Source organism: Ursus arctos, unplaced genomic scaffold (genome assembly GCF_023065955.2).
Source record: "Ursus arctos isolate Adak ecotype North America unplaced genomic scaffold, UrsArc2.0 scaffold_20, whole genome shotgun sequence".
Classification (NCBI taxonomy): Eukaryota; Metazoa; Chordata; class Mammalia; order Carnivora; family Ursidae; genus Ursus; species Ursus arctos.
The window spans coordinates 31985885-32008057 of record NW_026622875.1 but is presented as its reverse complement, the minus strand read 5'-3'; the positions used below and the strand labels follow the sequence as shown (position 1 = coordinate 32008057).

Below are 22173 nucleotides of genomic sequence, written 5' to 3'. Positions count from 1 at the left end.
ACTTTTGGTTTATGTCAAAAACCAAATTGATTATTGTTGCTAAAGGGGAAAAAAATTTTAGATTTAAAAGTTATATGGAAATATCTTTAGAATCATCCATGCAGTGTAATTAATATATTTGTTGTTCTCTTGTATTTCAGCCATCACTGGTGCAAGCTATATTTAATGGAGATCCTGATGAAGTTCGAGCACTAATATTTAAGAAAGAAGATGTTAACTTTCAGGTAAAACAATTAATTCACTGATACTGGCCTTAAATCTACTTATAAAAATTGTTTCCTGGAGTTATGATTTTGTTAAAAAGACATAACACAGTTCTGTAACAGTTGTTTTAAATGAGTGCAGAAGGGTCTTGAGGCAGTTGCCTCAAAAGAAAGGGACTGGACATATACTCAGGATAAAAACTATAACACAAGAGAACTAGGAGCCTGTGAGGGTCCTTTGTTTCCCCAGCTTTTTACTTGGAAATTTTTCCACAGAAAAGCTGAAAATACTCTGAATACCCATATACCTTCCACATAGATCCAGCACTGATAACATTTTGCCACATTTGCTTTCCCTCTTATATTTACACATATTATAGATACACACACATGGTTTTTCTTTTTCTTTTGCTGAATCCCATTTGAAAGTAAGTTGTAGACATCATGACACTTCACTGTTAAATACTTATATGCATTTTAGATGAGGGTTCTTTTTTTGTGAACTTTAAAAGACATTTCTATTAAATTTATAATATATCTAATTTAATTATGAGATCAAATTTGTTTTCTGTAAATAAGCATTGTAAGCATTATACATAGACTCATCTGTTTGAGTCTCTCAGTAAAGAAGGACATATTTGAAAAGTCTCCAAACTGAAAGATATGGTGGATTTAACATTGAGGACTGACATGAGACACAGCTTTATAAAGTTTGGGTATATGGATAATATCCTCTGTGTTTCTCTAGTGGCCAGTAGTTTCTTTAATTTACTAAATTGAGGCTAAAAATATATAATTTACTGTAATAAGATCAGATTCATTAATGTGTGTTATTAATACTGGAAACACATTGACAATACATTTTTCATACATAATTCAGTCCTCTGAATTATTGGGGTGAGGAGGTCATGATTCATGAAGTTGCTATAGCAGCACAAAAACAGATGACCTAAAATGATTGGTAATTCTATGAAAGCCTACAAATTCATCTCAGACTCTCATCTTTTCCTTCATTCTTTCATATAATACTACTGTGGTAATATTAAGTAGATATAAAAAGTATTTATCTTTTAAAAGTTGGATTATCCAAATAAATTTGATCTTCAGCTAAAATGGTTCATTCTAACATCAGGTAGTTACCAAACAAAACGCTATCATTATATATATTTTAAACCTTCCTCAGTGAATTGGCTTTAAGTTGATGTTTATTGGATACATGCACCTAATTCAGGATGTACATATTTGATTAACAGTGCTTCTTCCATGTCCAAGTGACTTTTATTTTTCCAAAAGTTTGCTATTTCAACTGCTGAATTTGTATATCCATTCTAAAAATTTATAAAAATAACTTCAAACACCATAAGTTTCAAAAAGATGTTATTCTCAATTAAATTTATTTTTGAAAAACACTACTGTCACACTGACATGACGCTTAAATATATTTTATTACCTATCAAGAGTCATTTTATATGACAAAACATTGTTTTACTAAACAAATGTATACATGGCCTCTTAAAAGAAGTCAATCATTGTTTATCGGGGGCAAGAATAGAGGCTTACTACCATCACTGGTTATATTGCCATTCCATATATGGAGAAAATCAGCATTTTCATGGGAAGGCATAAAGGGGAAATAGTTGTTTGGGTAGGTGACCTAACAGAAGATTTTTGATTGCCTAGAAGCAGTTGAAATAGCAAACTTTTGGAAAAATAAAAGTCACTTGGACATGGAAGAAGCACTGTTAATCAAAAAGGTGAAACACAGTCAAAAATTTATAAAGGCAGAGTGGTATGTATATATAGTGTAGAGAACAATTGGAATATAAGTTATTAGACCTAAGTACTCATATTTTTTTTACCGTATTACCTATAAATACTACTTGCAATCCATTTAAGTTCTTTGGGATTCACTTTTCTTTTGTAAAATGTATGGGGTTACAGTAATGGACTTCAGTGCTTTTTCCACTCCAAATTTAAGATGCTCTAAAAATTCTGAATGACCTTCTAATGACCTGCTTTTGCCCAGATGGTTTCATTTGTATTTCTAAATATACGTAGCCAAGGGCACCTGAGTGGCTCAGTCGGTTAAGCAACTGCCTTCAGCTCAGGTCATGATCCCAGAGTGCTGGGATCAAGTCCCACATAAGGCTCCCTATTCAGCAGGGGAGTCTGCTTCTCCTCCTCCTCCTACTCATGCTCTCTCTCTCACTCACTCTCTCTCTTTCAAATAAGTAAATAAAAATCTTTATAAATAAATAAATGTAGCCAAAATAATAATAATTATTATTATTACTTAATTTTCCTAGGATTTTTTTCCATGTTGTGGAACCCAAATGATTTAGTCTGAAATACTAATAACACATTTCAGAGGAAAGGTCTGACTTTGTAAGAAAATTATTTTCTACACATAGAAGTTTTCTTCTATCCAGAGTGATAAAAATTGGTGTTAATTCAGGAATTTTATTTCAGAGGCAGTGATATGCCTAAGCCTTCTTACGTTACGTGATTCAGTTCATACAACAATCTTGTTAAGTTTGTAGGTTAGCATTTCCATTCCACCAATAGTTAACAAAACTAAAACTCAGAAAAGTTGAACATCTCCAGGATCAGTAAGTACAGCAGAACAGGAATTTGAACCCATGGCAGACTTTATAGTAACTGGGGAAATAAAGTAAATTGGGGAAAGAGAAATATTTTTTCTTTTGTCAAATAGTGCCATAAAGCAGTGATGGTTCAAATATGGATTTTTCCCCCTAAAAGCTATGGCCATGTTCTATGGATTCCTACCTTTTAAACTATAATATAAGTGTGATCCTAATTTTCATGATACCAAATGCTATTAAATGTCGGCATTGCAGATGAATGAATACATAAGCCTCCCTGGTGCCTAATTTTTTGGCTAGATAAAAATGTCATTCAAAGTAATATCAAACTAGGGATAATTACAATCTTAGCTAGTGCTGTTTTTAGTGTTTAAAACAGAGGAAAGCTTAGATTATGAGTGACCCTTTTTAAACACAAAAGAGTTGATTTAAGAGCTAATCAATAAGTAGATCTTGCCTATATTTATCATATAACTTAATATTTTTGAAAATGCTATTTGTATATTTTATTCGCTTCTGAATTTAGCATTGTCATTCAAAATATTTGGGGATTGATTTGCCAGTGTAGCCTTCCAAATTATTAACATCTTTTAAGCTTTCACAAATACTTTGTGGGATCATTGAAATGATGTTGATTTTACTTTGTCAGATGAAGTGCTCGGCATGTACACATACATACACATACCTATCACACAAGCAGATCATTAGTTTTCATTATTATTGTAATAATATTGTTGGCAGTAAACACAAAGTAGTAAACCCTAAGTTTACACAGATTGCCTGAATTCCATGCACCCCCACCCTTCACCGTGTTCTCTAGTCTTTTCTGGAAATTAGCAAGAAGTGCTCTAATCTTCATACAGTCTTTCATGTGGTTACATGTCACTTCTGGTGGCTGCCAGTATACCAAGCTATTGATGTTCCTAAGCTCTTAAAACCTCTTCACTCAGTTACTTGAGGTCCTGTGTACTCCCTGTCCTAAAACTGTACACGTGTACACACTGTATGTATGTACATGGTCTTCTGTAGCTACTCACAGTTACTAGTATTGGAACCTGTAACTCTCAGCCCCATCTCAAGTGTACCCACCCAGCTTCCAGCTGGCTTCCATGGGATGTGGAGTAAAAAGGGGGAAGTGAAGAAGAGAGAAGAATCAACTCAATTACCACCCAGGAGAGAATTCCCCTATAGTTTCTCCAGGCCTAGAAATGGCTTCTCCTCTATTCTTTCCAGTGCTTCTAGATTCCAGCCTCAGATTTTTAAATTTTTTTCACCAATGTTCAGTTTTCCCCAAAGATCTATAAATGAGTATATCTACTAAATGTCATTGTGACTAAATGGCTTTTGGGTGGTTCTGAAACAAAGAAGGTATTGTCTAAATGAAACCAGCTGTTTTTGCAGCTAGAAACTGATGGTGGCTTATTTTTATATTCCAGTCATGTGTTGTTTTTTATTTAGCATATACACATTTTGCATCTTCTATTTTTCATCCCCAGTATATTTGGGGAATGTATATTGGGAATGTGGTATATTAGTAGTCCTTATTAGTAATGAAAGCTTCCTAATTTTTCTTCATAGCCACATAGTTTTGCATTGTTTTTAATGTAATTCATTTTACCAGTCGCCCTTTTAGAGAGCATTTGGATTATTTTAAATCTTGCCAATTGGAAATAAATTGGGATCCAAGAAAACAAAAATTCTGCTTCAGTGGACATGCAGAAATTTTAGAGTGTATTTATTATGAATTATTAAACAAATTATTGTATTTCCAAATAGACTAAATGTAGTCTAAGTTCTTTGAAGTAATTTTACTGGACATGTATATATAAACAATGATATTTTTAATAGAGATGAAATGTCTTTACTCGTATACTCAGCAATAAAGCTCATGATTTTTTAACTTATTATTACATATAAATAAACAATGATAGTTATATAGTATAGCAAAATGTCATAAATTCTGTCCTAAACTTCAGATGGAGCTGAAGTTACTAATTGGTCTGTGAGGTCTCAGCTAGCACCTCAGGCTTTTTTAAATTAAACTTTTAGTGAGGTATAATTAACATACAATAAATTGCATATATTTAAATGGTACTATTTCATAAGTTTTGGCATATGCATATATCTATAAAACCATCACCTTAATTAAGGTAGCTAACATTTCCATCACTCCCAGACGATTCCATTTGCCCCAACCTCTGATCTGTTTTGTCTCACTATAGGTTAATTTGTATTTTCTAGAGGTTTATATAAATAAAATGGTACAGTATATCCTCCTTTTGTCTAGCTTTTTTTTTCACTCAGCATAATTATTTTGAATTTCATCCATGCTGCATGTGCTAACAGTTTATTTTTTTCTGTTGGTGAGTAGTATTCCATTGTATCTATAAACACAATTTGTTTATCCACTGAACTATTGATAGACATTTGAGTTGTTTCCCTTTTCATCTATTACAAATAAAGTTACTCTGAGCCTTTCTGTATAAGTCTTTATATGAAGATAGTCTTTCCTTTCTCTTGGATAAATATCTAGTGGTAAGGCAGACCAATATGGTAGGTATATGTTTAACTTTTTAAGAAATTGCCAACTAGGGTCGCCTGGGTGGCTCAGTCGTTAAGCGTCTGCCTTCGGCTCAGGGCGTGATCCCAGAGTCCTGGGATCGAGCCCCGCATCAGGCTCCTCTGCTGGGAGCCTGCTTCTTCCTCTCCCACTCCCCCTGCTTGTGTTCCCTCTCTCGCTGTCTCTCTCTCTCTGTCAAATAAATAAAAATAAAATCTTTAAAAAAAAAAAAAAGAATTTGCCAACTGTTTCCAAATTGGTTGTATCATTATACGTTCCCACCAACAAGATATGAAAATCTATTTTTCCACATTGTCACCAATATTTGGTATGATCAGTCTTTTCTAATCGTAAAAATTCTAATAGAATGGATACACTGTATCCATCCCACAGTGTATCTCATTGTGGTTTTAATTTTCATTTCTGTGATGACTAATGATATTGAACATCTTTTCATGTGCCTCTTGGCAGTCTGTATATTCTCGGTGGTGAAATGTCTTTTCAAATGTTTCTGCTAGTTTTTTTCTTAATTGGATTGTTTTCTTGCTGTTGAGTTTTGAGAGTTCTTTATGTGTTCTGGATATAAATACTCAGTCTGTGGCTGTGTTTTCATTCTCTTAAGAGCTTATTTGAAGAGCAGAAGTTTTAAATTTTGTGATGTCCAGTTTATCAATTAATTTTTTTTATGGATCTTGGTTTTGGTGTTGTATCTAAAAAGATACCTACTTCAGCGTTGCATAGGTTTTCTTGTATCTTCCAGAGGTTTTATAGTTTTAAATTTCACATTTAGATCTATAATCTGTTTTGAGTTAATATTTGTATATTATGGAGGGGCGCCTGGGTGGCTCAGTCCGTTAAGTGTATGCCTTTGGCTCAAGTCATGATCCCAGGGTTCTGGGATCGAGCCCTGCATTGGGCTCACTGCTCAGCAGGGAGTCTGCTTTTCCCTCTCTCTCTGTGTGCTCTCTATCTCTCTCAAATAAATAAATAAGTCTTTTAAAAAATATTTGTATACTATGCATGATACATACCAGAGTTCACTTTTTTAATATGTGGCTATATTCAGTTATTAAAATATTTGTTGAAAAGACTATTTTTTCACTGAATTGTCTTTATATCTTTATTAAAAGTCTGTTGTGAATGCCAGTACCATACTGTTGTGATGCTATAGCTTTATAATAAATCTCGAGCACCAACTTTTCCCTTTTTCAAAACTGTTTTGGGTCGGTCCTTTGTGTTTTCATATAAATTTTAGAATCAGCTTGTCAATTTCTAGGGGCAAAATTGGAGTGTGATGATCTGTAGGTCAACTTGGGAAAAATTAACAGTGTATTTGTCTTCTGACCCATGAACAAGTTATAGCTCTCCTTCTATTTAGGTCATTTTTAATTTCTCTCAGCAAATTTTATAATTTCACTGTGGATATCTTTTATATTTTGTCAAATTTATATTTTATAAATTTTGTTGCTACTATAAATGTTACTTTATTTAATTTCAAAAAATGCTAAATATTCTGTACTGAGTTAAGCTTTTCTTGAGTACTCTGTCCAGTGCTCCAGGAAATACGAGTTTTTCACCCTAGTTGATGGGAACAGGACCCTTCCCTGTATGCAACCAAGCACTGTTCCTTCAAAATCCATCTATTCTCACTGGGGGTGATAACACCCCCAACTTGGCAAAATTTATTTTTTTGCTGTGGGTATGTATATATGTGTGAGAAAAAGAGAGATCGATCACATTATTACAAAGATTTATGGTCCTCCAAAGGGCCAAACTGTAGAGATTAGGCACACAGTAGTATTAAAATGTCATGGGGCAGTTAGGGAAGAAAAAAAAAAGTCTCAAAAAACCTCTTGGGTCAGGGTGATAAGGAGAAAAAGGTTGAGAAACATTGCTTTAATTACTTTGAATGCTTCTTTTCACCAGACTCAGTATTTTTATACACATGTGCTGTTTTGTACTTAGCTGAGTACACAAGGGGGATAATCTACAGATCTGTGGGATTTGCTAGCTGTACCAACCTCTCTCTCTTACTCTGTCCTGAGAATTCTAGCCCCTGTGTTCTTCCCAGACTGTCAGCACTGTCTCCTTAACTCAGGCAAATATGCCTATTAAAATATACATAGCTCTGTAAAAGCCATTAAAAATAATTTTATTGGGGCGCCTGGGTGGCACGGCGGTTGAGCGTCTGCCTTCAGCTCAGGGCGTGATCCCGGCTATGGGATCGAGCCCCATATCAGGCTCCTCCGCTATGAGCCTGCTTCTTCCTCTCCCACTCCCCCTGCTTGTGTTCCCTCTCTCTCTGGCTGTCTCTATCTCTGTCGAATAAATAAATAAAATCTTTAAAAAAAATAAAAAAATGAAAATAATTTTATTGATTGAAACAACTGACTGACATTCCACTGGATGTTTTCAGATTTACAAAGGAAAAAATGGAAACTTCACAGGCAAAGAGGGCATGCTGGGAGCTGCCATTCATTGTTAAGAACTGCCTAATAAGACAAGTGTATAGTTTTTGATAATGTGGGGTTCACTTTTCATGCTGCCAGAATGGTGGCACATATAAACTATAAACAAGTCTAAATAGCTAATATATTGGTAATTATGTGTTAACCTGTAATAGCCAGTTAGATTTGGGAAAAGGAACTTCTTGTCCCATCACACCCCAAATCATGTATTCACAAAGAAAATGTACTTATTTGAATTGTGTAATTATAAATTATCTAGTATAAAACGAGTGATTTAATTAATAGATGAATTAGTAAATGAATATTTTTCATAAAATTACAGTGACAAAACCTTGAGATACATTTTTTCCAGTGTTAGAATTACTTGTTGACTAAAACATGTAAATTACATAAATATTTTATCTTATTTTAAAGATTTTATTTGTTTATTTCACAGAACAAGAGAGAGAGAGCACAGCAGAGAGAGAGAGAGAGAGAAGCAGACTCCCTGCTGAGCAGGGAGCCCAATGCGGGACTTGATCCCAGGACCCTAGGATCATGACCTGAGCCAAAGACAGACTCTTAACCGACTGAGCCACCCAGGTGCCCAATTACATAAATATTTTAAACTAATGTACCATTGTTTTCTTTGGTAGTTTTTATAGACAATTAAGGATTTGGATATTACTTACTGGGTGCTTGGGTGGCTCAGTCAGTTAAGCGTCTGCCTTTGGCTCAGGTCATGATCCCAGGGTCCTGGGATTGAGCCCCATGGCTGGCTTCCAGCCCAGCAGGGAGTCTGCTTGTCCCTCCCCCCCTGCCTCGTGCTCGCTCATGCTCTTTCTCTCTCTCTCAAATAAATAAACGAGCCTAAAAAAAAAAAGAATATTACTTACCAAAGTGATTTAAAGCATGTTCTCCTGTATGAGCTCAATAAGTTAATAATAAATAATAAGTTAGTCATTTCAGAATACATTTATTTTTGTATATGAGAAAAAATACGATTTACTGAATGCTTTATGTCAAACTTTTATCATTAGTTTGGAAGATGAATGTGTACAGTGAGTATTTTGGTTTTTGTTTACATAGAAACTAGATTACTAGATTAATTTTTCAGGGTGTTTAAGATTGCCTTACACAAATTTCTGATAACATAATTTCTATTTTTATTCTTAATCCCTTTGGAGACTGAAATTGGTGGTTGGGGGAAGGGCATGGGTGCAAGGGGTGAGTAACTTCCTTTTTCAATTTTCAGGTGACTCTTTCATTTTCATTTTGACCAAAATGTGCCAAACCAACAAAGGAAGCTACTGTTCTTGTTCTTAAGTTGAAATACCATGTCAGAGCCTGTATCTTCTGCCAATTTTTTTATATGCTTTTCCTTTTAGTTCAGTTGTATTTTAACTGATACTTTAGAAGAATGATTGAACACTCATGTGCAGTGTTTTTCTTTCTTTTAATCTTTTTAAAAATTGTGAAGTATAACACACTCAAAATAGTAAAACAAATGTAGACTACTATGAATTATTTAAATGTAACCTCTACCCAGATCAGGAAATAGAACATTGCTATTGCCACAGAAGTGCCCTTGGTGCCCATCGTATGATCAGAACTTTTTACTCCCACCCTGCAATGTGGCCATTAATCTGACTTTTATGAAAGTCTCTCTCTCTCAGTTTTCTTTTATAATTTTGCCACCTAATTATTCCTCTCTAACCAGTATAGTTTAATTTTGCATGTTTTTAAATTAAATCTTAAAACATGTATTCTTTTGGTTCTGGGTTCTTTTGCATGACACTATCTTATTTCCAAAATTTACCTGTGTTATATGTATCTAATATTATTCATAATATTCCACCAGGTCCGTGTACCACAGTTTATCCATATTCTGCTATTGATGGATAGTTGGGTTGTTTCCAGGTTTTGCTTATTATGAACAATGCAGCTATTCATAAACATGCCTGTGTTGCACATGAGCATTTCTCTAGGGTATATACCTAAGGCATAGAATTTCTGGCAGATAGGCTATGCATATGTTCAGCTTAATAGAGAATACCATATTATTAAACAATTTATACTTCCATGAGAACTGTATGAGATTTCTTGTCGCACCACATTTTCAGACACATTCTAGGTTTTTGGTTTTTGTCAGACTTTATTTAGCCATTCCATTTGTTATGTAGTAGTATCTCATCATTTGTAAAGTTTGAGTTTTTTTGATGACGGTGTCAAGTACCTTTTTATATGTTTATTAGACATTCACATAGCCTCTTTTATGAAGTGCCTATCAAATCTCTTTCCTATTTTTCTTTTGAATTTTCTCTCTTATTAATTTACGGTTCTTTATATATCCCAGATATGAACTTTTTGTGAGTTCTGTATGTTGCAGGTGTCTTCTCCCGTTCCAACTTGACTTTTCACTCTTTCTTGTGTCATTGAACATGAGGTCTTAAGGTAGTCAAATTTTTCAGTATTTTCCTTCATGGTTAAAGCTTTTGAGCTTTTCATATCTTAAGAAGTCTTTCCTTAACCTGAGTGATAAAGATAATATCCTATATTTGTTTCTGAGAGCTTTATCATTTTGCTCTTTACATTTAGTTTTATGATATACTTGCAATTAAATTAGGCATATAATGGGAGGTAGTGGTTTTTGGGTTTTTGTTTTTTTCCTTTCCCAGATGGGTACTAAGTTGTCCCAACACAGTGTAATTATCATATTTTGTTGAGCCGTTTTCTTATTTTTTGAGTTTTGAGAGTTCTTTGTATATTATGCATGCAGGTTCTCTGTCAGGTATATGATTTGCCAATGTTTTCTTCCAGTGTATGCCTTGTCCTTTCATCTTCTTAATATGTTTTCCTCAGAGCGAAAGTTTTTCATTTTATGAAATTTAATTTATCAACTTTGTGGATTGTGCTTTTGGTGTCCTATGCAAGAGCTCTTTGCCCAGCCTACACATTTTCTCCTATCTTTTCCTCTAGATGTTAAAAAATCTTCGATTTGGCAGTTAGATCTAAGATCCTTTTTGAGTTAATTTTTGTACTCGTGTTAAGTATAGATTGGCATTCATTTTTTGGCATGTGGATATCCAGGACCAATTGTTGGAAAGGTTATAGCTCCATTTAATTGCCTTTGTACTTTTGTTAAAAATGAATTGATCAAATTTACATGGGTTTATTTCTGGATTCTTTATTCTAGGTATGTCTGTTTTTCTTATATCGCACTGCCTTGATTGCTGCAGCTTTATAGTAATTCTTGAAATCGCTCTGTGGGAGATCCCCAACAATGTTCTGTTCACTCAGAATTGCTCTGGCTATTCTAATATCTCTGCCTTTCCATGTAAATTTTAGATCCTTAATATATACAAGGAATCCTGCTGGGATTTTGATTCAGATTACATTGAATGTATAGATAAAATTGACATTTTAGCAATAATGAGTTTTCCAGTTCATGAACATGTTATTCCTATTTATGTAGATTTTCTTTAAGTCCTTCATGAGTGTCTTGTAGTTTTCGGCATACAAATCCTGCACTTTTTTTTAAGTTTATATCCAAACATTTTTCTGTTTTGTTTTTTTCACTTTCTCTCTTCCATTCTTTTGTATTGTAAATGTACAGATTTCCAATTAATTGCTAAGATGTGGAAATACAGTTGCTTTTTGTTTATTGACCTTGCATTCAGCAACTTTTCTAAACTCATTCTTGGATTTTTTTAATAGATTTTTCTAGGTAAACAATAATGCCATCTATGAGTAGAGACAGCTTTATGTTTTCTTTCCCAATCTGTATGCCTTTTGTTTCTTTTTCTTTTTACTGACTAGGACTACCAGTCTGAGAATGAATAGGAGTGACAAGAGTAGACATCTTTGCTTTATTTCTGATCTTAGAAATCTTCACCATTAAATAGGATATTGTCTGTAACTTTTATAAATACCCTTGATCAGGTTAAAGGAGTTACCTTCTATTCCTAGTCTGGTGAGAGGTTTTCTGTTTTTTGTTTCCAATAATGAAATGGTATTGTTTTGTTAAATGTACTGATGATGTTTTTCATTTAGTCCATTAATATGTTTAATTACATTGGTTGATTCTAGAGTTATGATCTCAGAATAAACCCTACTTGGTTGTGAAACATTATTCTTTTCGTGTATTATTGGATTCAATTTGCTGATATTTAGTTAAGGATGTCTATGTTGATGAAGGATACGGTCTATAGTGTTCTTGTAATATCTATGCCTGGTTTTCGTATTAGAATTATGACATGTTGGCCTCATAAAGTGGGATGTAGTCCCTCTTCTGCTTTCTAGATATGCAGATTGGTATTATTTTTTAAATGTTTGATAGAATTGACCATTGAAACCATCTGGGTGTGGAATTTTCTTTCTTGGAATGTTTTTACCTATGAGTTTAATTTCTTTAATAGATGTAGGACTACTTGGGTTACTTTTTTTTTTTTTTTCTCCCCTTGAGTAACATTTGCGTCTTTGAAGGACTTGGTCTTTTCATCCAAATTGTAGAATTTATATGTCTAACGTTGTTCATAATATTCCCTTAATCTTTTTAATGTCTTTGAGGTTTTTACCAATAATCCCCTCTTTCATTCCTGATGCTGGTTCTTTTTTTTTCTTTTGTTATTCTGGTTAGAGGATTATCAATTTTACTGATCTTTTCAAAGAACTAGCTTTGGAAAATGAATTCCATTCATTAATTTTCTGTAGTTTTTCTGTTTTCACCTTTGTTGATTTCTGTTCTTTAGTCTTTCTGCTTGCTGTATGGTTACTTTATTCTTTTTCTAGTTTCTTAAAGCTTAAATTACTAATTTGAGAAGTTTTGTGATAGAAACATTTAATAGATAAATTACCCTCTAAATACTGCTTATAACTTTTTCCTTAAAATTTTGACATACTATATTTTAATTTTCATTCAGTAAAATTCAGAATATTTTCTGATGTCTCATGAGACTTCCTCTTTACATGAGTTATTTAGAATTAGTTTTCTTTTTTCTCTACTATTAGAGTATCAACTTTGATTTCCAAATACTTAGGGATTTTCCAAGCATCTTTCTGTTACTGATTTCTAATTTAATTCTATTATGGCCATAGTACATACTTGTATGTTTTCAATGTATTTTAATATGTTAAGGTGTGGTCTGGGGCTCAGAATTTGGTCTATCTTGATGAATGTTTCAAGTGCAGTTGAAAATAAAGTATATTATTTTGTTGTTAGGTAGAGTGTTCTATAAATATCAATTAGGTTTAGTTGGTAGTGTTGTTCAGGTCATCTGTGTCTTTGCTGATTTTATGTATTTACTTGGTTCTGTTGGTTATTGGGAGAGACATGTGAGGTTTCCTATAATTGTGGATTAGCTATCTTTCCCATCATTTTTACCAGTTTTTGCTTGCATATACTCTGAAGCTCCATTATTAGTTGTATATATGTTAAGATTGTGATGTCTTTTAGATAAATTCACCCTTTTACCATTATATAATGTCCTTCTTTGTCTCTGGTAATTTTTTTTATTCTGCATTCTAAGTGATATTATTGATATAGCCATATTAGCTGTCTCTACATTACTGCTTATATGATATATCTTTTAACATCTTGTCAACGTTAAGCATATCTGTATCATTACATTTAAAATGACTTCTTATAATAGTGTATAATTAGGTATTTATATCCAAAATGACAATCTGTATCTTTAATTGGGTGAGTTTAGATCTTTACATTAAATGCGTTTATTGTTTTGGCTGGATTTAGGTCTGCTGTTTTTATTTGTGCCTTCCAATTTTTGTTCCTGTCCCCTCTTTCTTTCCTTCTTTTGGATTATTTTGATTTATTTAGAGCTATTTTTATGTTCTTCGTTGGCATTTTGACCATATCTCTGTTTATTATTTTCTTTAATAGTTGATCTAGGGATTATGATATATATATATATCTTTACACAGTCTACATAGAGCTCATATTTTACCACTTCAAGTTTTTCTTTTTCATTTCATTTTTTTGTATTTTTTATTAAAATACACTGTATTATGGGTTTCAGAGGTACAGGTCTGTGATCAGTCTTATACCCAGTGCTCATTACATCATGTGCCCTCCTTAATATCTATCACCTAGTTATCCCTCCACCCTGCACCCACAACCCTCAGTTTGTTTTCTGAGATTAAGAGTCTCTTATGGTTTTCTCCCTCTCTGGTTTCATTTTGTTATATTTTTTCCTCTCTTGCCCTATGATCCTCTGTTTTGTTTCTTGAATTCCACATATCAGTGAGATCATATGATAATTGTCTTTCTCTGATTGACTTATTTCGCTTAGCATAATACCCTCTAGTTCTATCCACATCAGTGCAAATAGCAAGGTTTTTGATGGTTGCATAATATTCCATTGTTTGTGTGTTTCTGTGTGTGTGTATATATATATGTGTAGATATGTATGTATATGTGTACACACACACCACATCTTCTTTATCCATTTATGTGTTGATGGACATCTGGGCTCTTTCCATAGTTTGGCTATTGTGGCTATTGCTGCTATAAACATTGGGGTGCAGGTTCTCCTTCAGATCACTGCATTTGTATCTTTGGGGTAAATACCCATAGTACAATTGCTGGGTCATAAGGTAGCTCTATTTTCAACTTTTTGAGGAACCTCCATACTGTTTTCCAGAGTGGCTGCACCCTCTTGCATTTCCACCAACAGTGGAAATGTGGAGGGTTCCCCTTTCTCCACATCCTCGCAATATCTGTCATTTCCTGACTTGTTCATATTAGCCATTCTGACTAGTGTGAGGTGGTATCTCATTGTGGTTTTGATTTGTATTTCCCTGATGCCAGGTGATGTTGAGCATTTTTTCATATGTCTGTTGTCCATTTGGATGTCTCTTCTGGGGAAATGTCTGTTCATGTCTTCTGCCCATTTCTTGAATGGATTATTTGTTCTTTGGATGTTGAGTTTAATAAGTTCTTTATAGGGGCGCCTGGGTGGCTCAGTCGTTAAGCGTCTGCCTTAGGCTCAGGGCGTGATCCCCGGTGTTTGGGGATCAAGCCCCACATCAGGTTCCTCCACTGGGAGCCTGCTTCTTCCTCTCCCACTGCCCCTGCTTGTGTTCCCTCTCTCACTGGCTGTCTCTCTCTCTCTGTTACATAAATATATAAAATCTTAAAAAAAAAAAGTTCTTTATAGATTTTGGATACTAGCCCTTTCTCTGACTAGACATTTGCAAATATCTTCTCCGATTCTGTTGGTTGTTTTTTGGTTTTGTTGACTGTTTACTTGACTGTGCAAAAGCTTTTTATGTTGATGAAGTACCAGTAGTTCCTTTTTGCCTTTGGAGGCGTGTCTAACAAGAAGTTGTTGTGGTTGAGGTTGAAGAGGTTGCCTCCTTGTTCTCCTCTAGGATTGTGATGGATTCTTGTTTCACAGTTAGGTCTTCCTTCCATTTTGAATATATTTTTGTGTATGGTGTAAGGAAATGGTCCACTTTCATTCTTCTGCTCATGGCCGTCCAATTTTCCCAACACCATTTGTTGAAGGGACTGTCTTTTTCCATTGGATAGTCTTTTCTGCTTTGTTGAAGATTAGTTGACTAGTTATAGGTCCATTTCTGGGTTCTCTATTCTGTTCCATTGATCTGTGTGTCTGTTTTCATGCCAGTACCATACTATCTTGATGATTACAGGTTTGTTTTAGAGCTTGAAGTCCGAAATTGTGATGCCACCAGTTTTGTTTTTCATTTTCAACATTCCTCTGCCTATTTGGGGCTCTTTCTGGTTCCATTCAAATTTTAGGATTATTTGTTCCAGCTCTGTGAAAAAAAGTTGATGGTATTATGATAGGGACTGCATTGAATGTGTAGATTGCTCTAGGTAGCATTGACATTTTCACAATATTTGTTCTTCCAATCCATGAGCATGGAACATTTTTCCATTTTTTGTGTGTCTTCCTCAATTTCTTTCGTGATTGCTCTATAATTTTCTGAGTACCAAACATTTAAAGAAGAATTAATACTCATTCTTCTGAAGCTGATTCAAAAATCAGAAATGGAAGGAAAATTTCCAAACTCTTTTTGTTAGGCCAGCATTACCTTGATCCCCAAACCGGACAAAGATCCCACTGAAAAGGAGAATTACAGACCAATATCCCTGATAAACATGGATGCAAAAATACTAGCCAGTAGGATCCAACAGTACATTAAAAGGCTTATTCACTACGACCAAGTGGGATATATCTCTGGGCTGCGCGGGTGGTTCAACATCCGCAAATCAATCAGTGTGATACACCACATAAATACAAGAAAAGACAAGAACCATATGATCCTCTCAATAGATGCAGAAAAAGCATTTGACAAAGTACAGCATCCTTTATTGATTAAAACTCTTCAGAGTAGGGATAGAGGGAGTACTTCAATATGATGAAAGCAACATACAAAAAGCCTACAGTGAATATCTTTCTCAGTAGGGAAAAACTAAGAACTTTTTCCCTAAGGTCAGGAACATGGCAGGGGTGTCCACTATTACCACTGTTCTTCAACATAGTACTAGAAGTCCTAGCCTCAGCAGTCAGACAACAAAAAGAAAAGGCATCTGAATCAGCAAAGAAGTAGTCAAGCTCTCACTCTTTGCAGATGACATGATGCTCTGTGGAAAACCCAAAAGACTAGACCCCCAAATCGCTAGAACTTAATACAGAAATTCAGCAAAGTGGCAAGATAAAAAAATCAGTGCGCAGAAATCAGTTGCATTTCTATACACTGACAGTGAGACAGAAGAAAGAGAAATTAAGGAGTCGATTCCATTTACGATTGCACCCAAAACCATAGGATACCTAGGAATAAACCTAACCAAAGAGGCAAAGGATCTGTACCACTTCAAGTTTTAAAAAACCAAAAGCTCCTATTCTCCCCACTTTATATTAGAGTTGCCATGTAATATATGTAATACATTGAACTCTTTCCCAGAAAACATTAAAAATTTTTGCTTTCAATAAATTGTGCTTCCTTCATACTTAAAGATGTATGTTTCCCTCTGGTATCATTTCCCTTCAGCTTGAAGAACTTCCTTTGGCATTTCTTTTTAGACCAAGATTGCTGGAAATGAATTTTCTTTAGTAGGCTTTCATCTGAGAATTTTACTAGCTTGCCTTCATTTCTAAAGGATGTTTTAATGTGATGCAGAATTCTTGTTTGACAAGGGTTTTGTTTTTGTTTTTTAGTCTTCTGGCCTCCGTGGTTTCTAATTAGAAATTCATTGTCTTTCAAATCTTTTTTTTTTTTTTTTATATGTAACTAGTCTTTAAAGCAGTCTAAGAAAAACAATTTTTATCTTTGTGTTTTAACAATTTGATTATGTGTCTTGGCATGATTTTCTTTGTGTTTATCCTACTTGTGGTTCACTAAACTTCTTGAATCTGTATTATGTCTTTTACCAATTTGGGAAATTTCCAGCAATTATTTCCTCAAAACATTTTTTTCTGCAGCACTTTCTCTTCTCCTTCTGGGACTCCAGTGACATAAGTATTAAGACCTTTGATGTTGTGCCAGTTGGTATTGTATTAAATACAAATTTTCATACTGAAGATCCTCCTGGATAAAAGATAATTTTTTTAAAGGTGTTGAAAACTCTGTTTGATAGATAACTAAGGGGGACAAAACCTGCTTTTAATTCAGCTGCTAAATTAAAAGCAGCATATAAATTATATATATATATAAATTATATAAATCACTTCAAGAAAATACAAAATTATAGGAAGTCAACATACAGACTTGATTTTAAAACACTTTTGTAATTTAGCAAGATGGATCATTTTGTTCCCTGTCCCCCCTCCAAAAAGGTTTCTCTGTGTTATATATTTACATTGATTTCACTGGTATCTACCAAGCACAGATAGCCTTGTTGGTATATGCCCACAATACTGGAGTTTGTGCATAGAGTTTTAGAATTGAAATAAAATCTTTCTAGTAAAGCTAGTGATTTAACTGGTATATTTCAAGTTTAAGATTTTTTTCCCCCTTGATAGTAGCTCTATAATCTGATACTTGTCAGTTCTACTCTAAGTTAAAGTTTAAGGCTTTTAAAATACGTAATTTTCTAGTATTGCATATTCAGATCACCTTTATTTATTTGGGATATATGCTTAATTTAACAGTCAGATATCATGGCTATGGGTAATATATGTGCATATATTTTTGACATTGTAGATTTCTTTTTCTCAAGTTGTTACTGTATAAAATGTTACTTTGTGCTGCAGATTAATACTGAAAGTTGAGTGAGGGCATGTTTGGGTAGCCTTGTTCAGGTCCTTGTTTATAAATGGAGTGGGTTATCCTGTCACTCCAAGGTACTGATTTGGTTTCAAAAAAAGCTTGATCAGGACATATGAGTAGTGAAATTATTTGTTAGATGTATCTTCCTTGTTTACTAGCCATAAACTGAAATTGTTAATAATTGGTTTAAATGTATAAATCTTTAAGTTACTTGTATAGTCTTGTAGACAAGAATGTGATATTTTTATGCTCAAATGATTTGTCTTATGATAGGTTCACCTGTTTTCTGTGATTCTTTTCTAAGAAATGAAAATCTCTCACTCTTCTTCCCAGACTTTGTACTTTTTAAGTATCACCTACTTGTAACTAACCAAAATAGAGAACTGTAAAAAATAGCATTAAGATTGCCACATTGTGGAAAAATTTTCTAGAGTGGGACCATACTTCTACAGTTAGAGAAGGGTGAGGAATCCCTTGTTACTGATATGATTTTTAAAAATATATTCTTTTCCAGAATTTAACATATGCCTGGATATTTAGAGATAAACACATGCACGTGAAGAATGATTGCTACATCACTATTGCTGTTAACTTACTTAAACTGTAAGGAAGTGAAGAGGTCCTCAGGGACCTTGATCTGTAAGTTAGGCAAGCTAGACACTTTTCTCATTTGTAAAATGAGGTGACTAAACTTTATCTCTAAGGCTATTTCTGTCCTTAATGTATTACTTTGACAATTCTGCAAAGCATTGTATTTGCTTTATGAATTATATCACATAAGCTTAGGTTATTTCACATTAAGCAGAAGGGAGAATATTTCAGCAGATTTTAGCTTAGAATCAGCTAAATGATTCCTTTTTCTTCTGTTACCTTTTTCATTTCAGTGGGTAGTAACACGTTGATCTGAATATTTTCTCTGGGTGTCCTTCTTATTCTGCTATTTCCCTGTTACCACATCAGAGGCTATATAAAAATCACAAAGTGGCAGAAACTTTGGCTACTTAGTGTCCATTTATTCCCCAACTTCCTCTAATGCACAGTACTTTGGTTTTATTTGGGCATTTTATTCCCCATCTCACTGGAAAATGATCCCTTTCCCACCTCCAGCGGTGTCATAATCACGTGGCTGATTTAGGCATAGCAAGTGACCCAAGACTGGCCAATGAGAAGTGAAAGGAGGTTATATGAATGCCTTCTGGGCAGTTTCCTCACTGATTAAAAATAGACATGGTGGGGGTGGGGGGTGCCTGGGTAGCTCAGTCGGTTAAGCATTTGCCTTTGGCTCAGGTCGTGATCTCAAGGTCCTGGGATCGAGCCCTACATGCCACATAGACTCCCTGCTCAGCGGGGAGTGTGTTTCTCCTTTTTCCTCTGGCCCCCCCCCCCCACTTGTGCTTTCTGTCTCTCTCCCTCTCTCTCTGCCCCCCTCTCTCTCTCAAATAAATAGGCACAAAGGAGACTTCTAGTTTCCAGTTCCACATGTAAGAAACTTGGAAGTCACCACTCTGTCCTAACAAGTACAAAGCTGAACAGACTGAAAAATTAACAGTTCTTCCTCGGTCCATAAGGGAGAGGACCCAAGGGCAAACCACTACTCCCAAGATTGGGAGAGTCACAGATGCACACAGAAAGCTGAGGCTTGAAGAGCAATGACTCATTAGCATAAACTGCCCAGGAATCAGTGCTAGGGAAGGAATAAACTGAACTTTAGTTGACAAATTGTTGGAGGTTCAGTATGGATAACTCTCAGAGTTAAAAACACTAAGGGACCCAGTCACAGGCTACCAGAATATTATAAAGTTTACCTTCAGGAACTGGACTGGGTTCTCACAGTAAATATCGGAGAAAACCCCTCATGGTTAAATGTTAAAAGAAGTTCTTACATAGAAGGAGAATAATAGAGACCAGAAACTCAGATCTACATAAGGAAGAGCGTTGAAGAAGAAATATGTCAAAGTAAAATGAAAATAGTTTTCTTATTTCTAATTGATCTAATATAAAGCGTGTTTAAAATAACAGTGTAGGGGCACCTGGGTGGCTCAGTCGGTTAATCATCTGCTTTTGGCTCAGGTCATGATCCCAGGGTCCCGGGATCAAGCCCTGCATCGCATCGGGCTCTCTGCTGAGCGGGGAGCCTGCTTCTCCCTCTGCAGCTCCCCCTGATTCTGTGCACGCTCTGTCAAATAAATAAATAAAATCTTAAAAAAAATAAAGTAACAATGTATTCCATTATGTGTGCTATATATATATTATATCTTATGTATATATAGTATGTGTGTATATATATCTTTTATATATATGTGCTTATTTATACTTATATGTTAGTGAAATAAATGAAAGCAGTGATACAAAGGAAAGGAAGGGGAATTAGGATTAATTTGTTAAAAAGATAACACTACTTATTAAGTGGTATGTGATATTTGAAAATAGATTTAGATTAGTTGTAAATACATATTGTAAACTCTAGGGCAACCATTAAAAAATTGTTTTTAAAGTATAACAGTATGCTAAGAATAGAGAGAAGATGGATTCATACTGTATGCTCAGTTAAAACCACAGAAGGCAGAAAAAGTGGAGGATAAAAATAGGAACAAAAAATGAGGGAAACAAATAGAAAACCGTAACAAATATAGTAGATATTAACCCAGTTGTATCAATAATGCACTAAATATACCAGTTAAAAGGCAGAGATTGTCATAGTGGATCAAAAACCAAAAAGACCCAATTGTATGTTGTTTTCAAGAAACCCATTTTAAATAAAAAGAAATTTAAAGAGTAAAAGTAAATGGGTGATGAAAATATACCATGCTAACACTTATCCAGAGAAGGCAGGAGTAGCTATATAAACAAAAGTACTAGAACAGGTGTCATCCACATGGAAAAATATTAATCCTTTTAGGTTAATATTCTAAATAATATTATATATAATGTAACATTTATATTCTAAATGATAATCTAAATAGATTAATATTTCACCATTCACAAATTTAACTCAAAATGGATCACAGACCTAAATGTTATATACAAAACTGTAAAGTTCTTGGCACATAATATTGGAGAATGATCTTGTGTATGGTACTGTCTTTTTAGATACACAGCAAAGGCACAATCAATGAAAGAATTGATAAGCCGGGCTTCATTAAAATTAAAAAAACTTCTGGGAAAGGCAAGGTCAGTAGAGTGAGAAAACAAGCCCCAGAACGGGAGAATATATTTGCAAAGATCCATCTAATATAAAGGGCTCTTAAAACTAAAAAATAGGACAATCAGCCTGATTTTTAAAATGAGTCAAAGTCCTCAACAGACACTTATCTAAAGAAGATAAAGAGATAAATAAGCATGTGAAGAGCTGTTCCACATCATCTGTCATCGTGGAAATGCAAGTTAAACAAGAGGGAGATACAACTGCATACTGAATAGAACGGCCAAAATTGGGAATACTGACAATACCGTATCCAGGATGTAGATAAACAGGGAACTTATTCATTGCTGGTTGGAATGCACAATGGTACAGCCACTCTGGAAAACAGTTTGGCAGTTTGTTAAAAAAACTAAACATACTTTTATAATCCAGCCATCATATTTATCTAAATGCGTTGAAAACTTATCTCCATCAAAAACCTGCACACAGGTGTTTATATAGCCACTTTATACATAATTTCCCAAACTTGGAAGGAACCAAGATATCCTTCAGTAGGTTAATGGGTAAACATACTGTGGTACACCCAAACAATGGAATATTATTTAACACTAAAAAGAAATGAACTATCAAGCCACAAAAAGACACAGAAACCTTAAATGAATATTGCTGAGTGAAAGAAGCCAATCAGAAGAAACTACATACTTTATGATTCCAACTAGATGACATTATGGAAAAATCCAAACTATGGAGACTAGTATAAAAATGAAGGGTTGGTGGGGGGTGGAGATGAATAAGAAACACAGAGGATTTTTAGGGTAGTGAAAATAGTCTAATACCAAAATGATGGATACACGTCATTATACATTTATCCAAATCCATAGAATTTACATCACCAAGAGTAAAACCCAAGGTAAACTTTGGATTTTGGATGATCATGATGGTGTCAGTATAGTTTCACCATTTG

General features: G+C 34.4%; 1 protein-coding gene across 10 annotated transcripts in view; it reads left to right on the top strand.

Moving 5' to 3' along the window:
• ANKRD28 (ankyrin repeat domain 28) overlaps positions 1-22173 on the top strand; it is a 192383-nt gene that overhangs the window by 82118 nt on the left and 88092 nt on the right. For 9 of the 10 annotated variants that reach the window (XM_026496966.4, XM_026496963.4, XM_026496968.4 and 6 more), the window contains one exon: positions 141-224. In XM_026496966.4, coding sequence (XP_026352751.1) covers positions 211-224 — 14 coding nt within the window. In that variant the 5' untranslated portion in view covers positions 141-210. Of the gene's footprint in view, positions 1-140; positions 225-8318; positions 8417-22173 lie in introns of those variants that run through there. The other variant, XM_057315852.1, reaches the window with a different exon arrangement.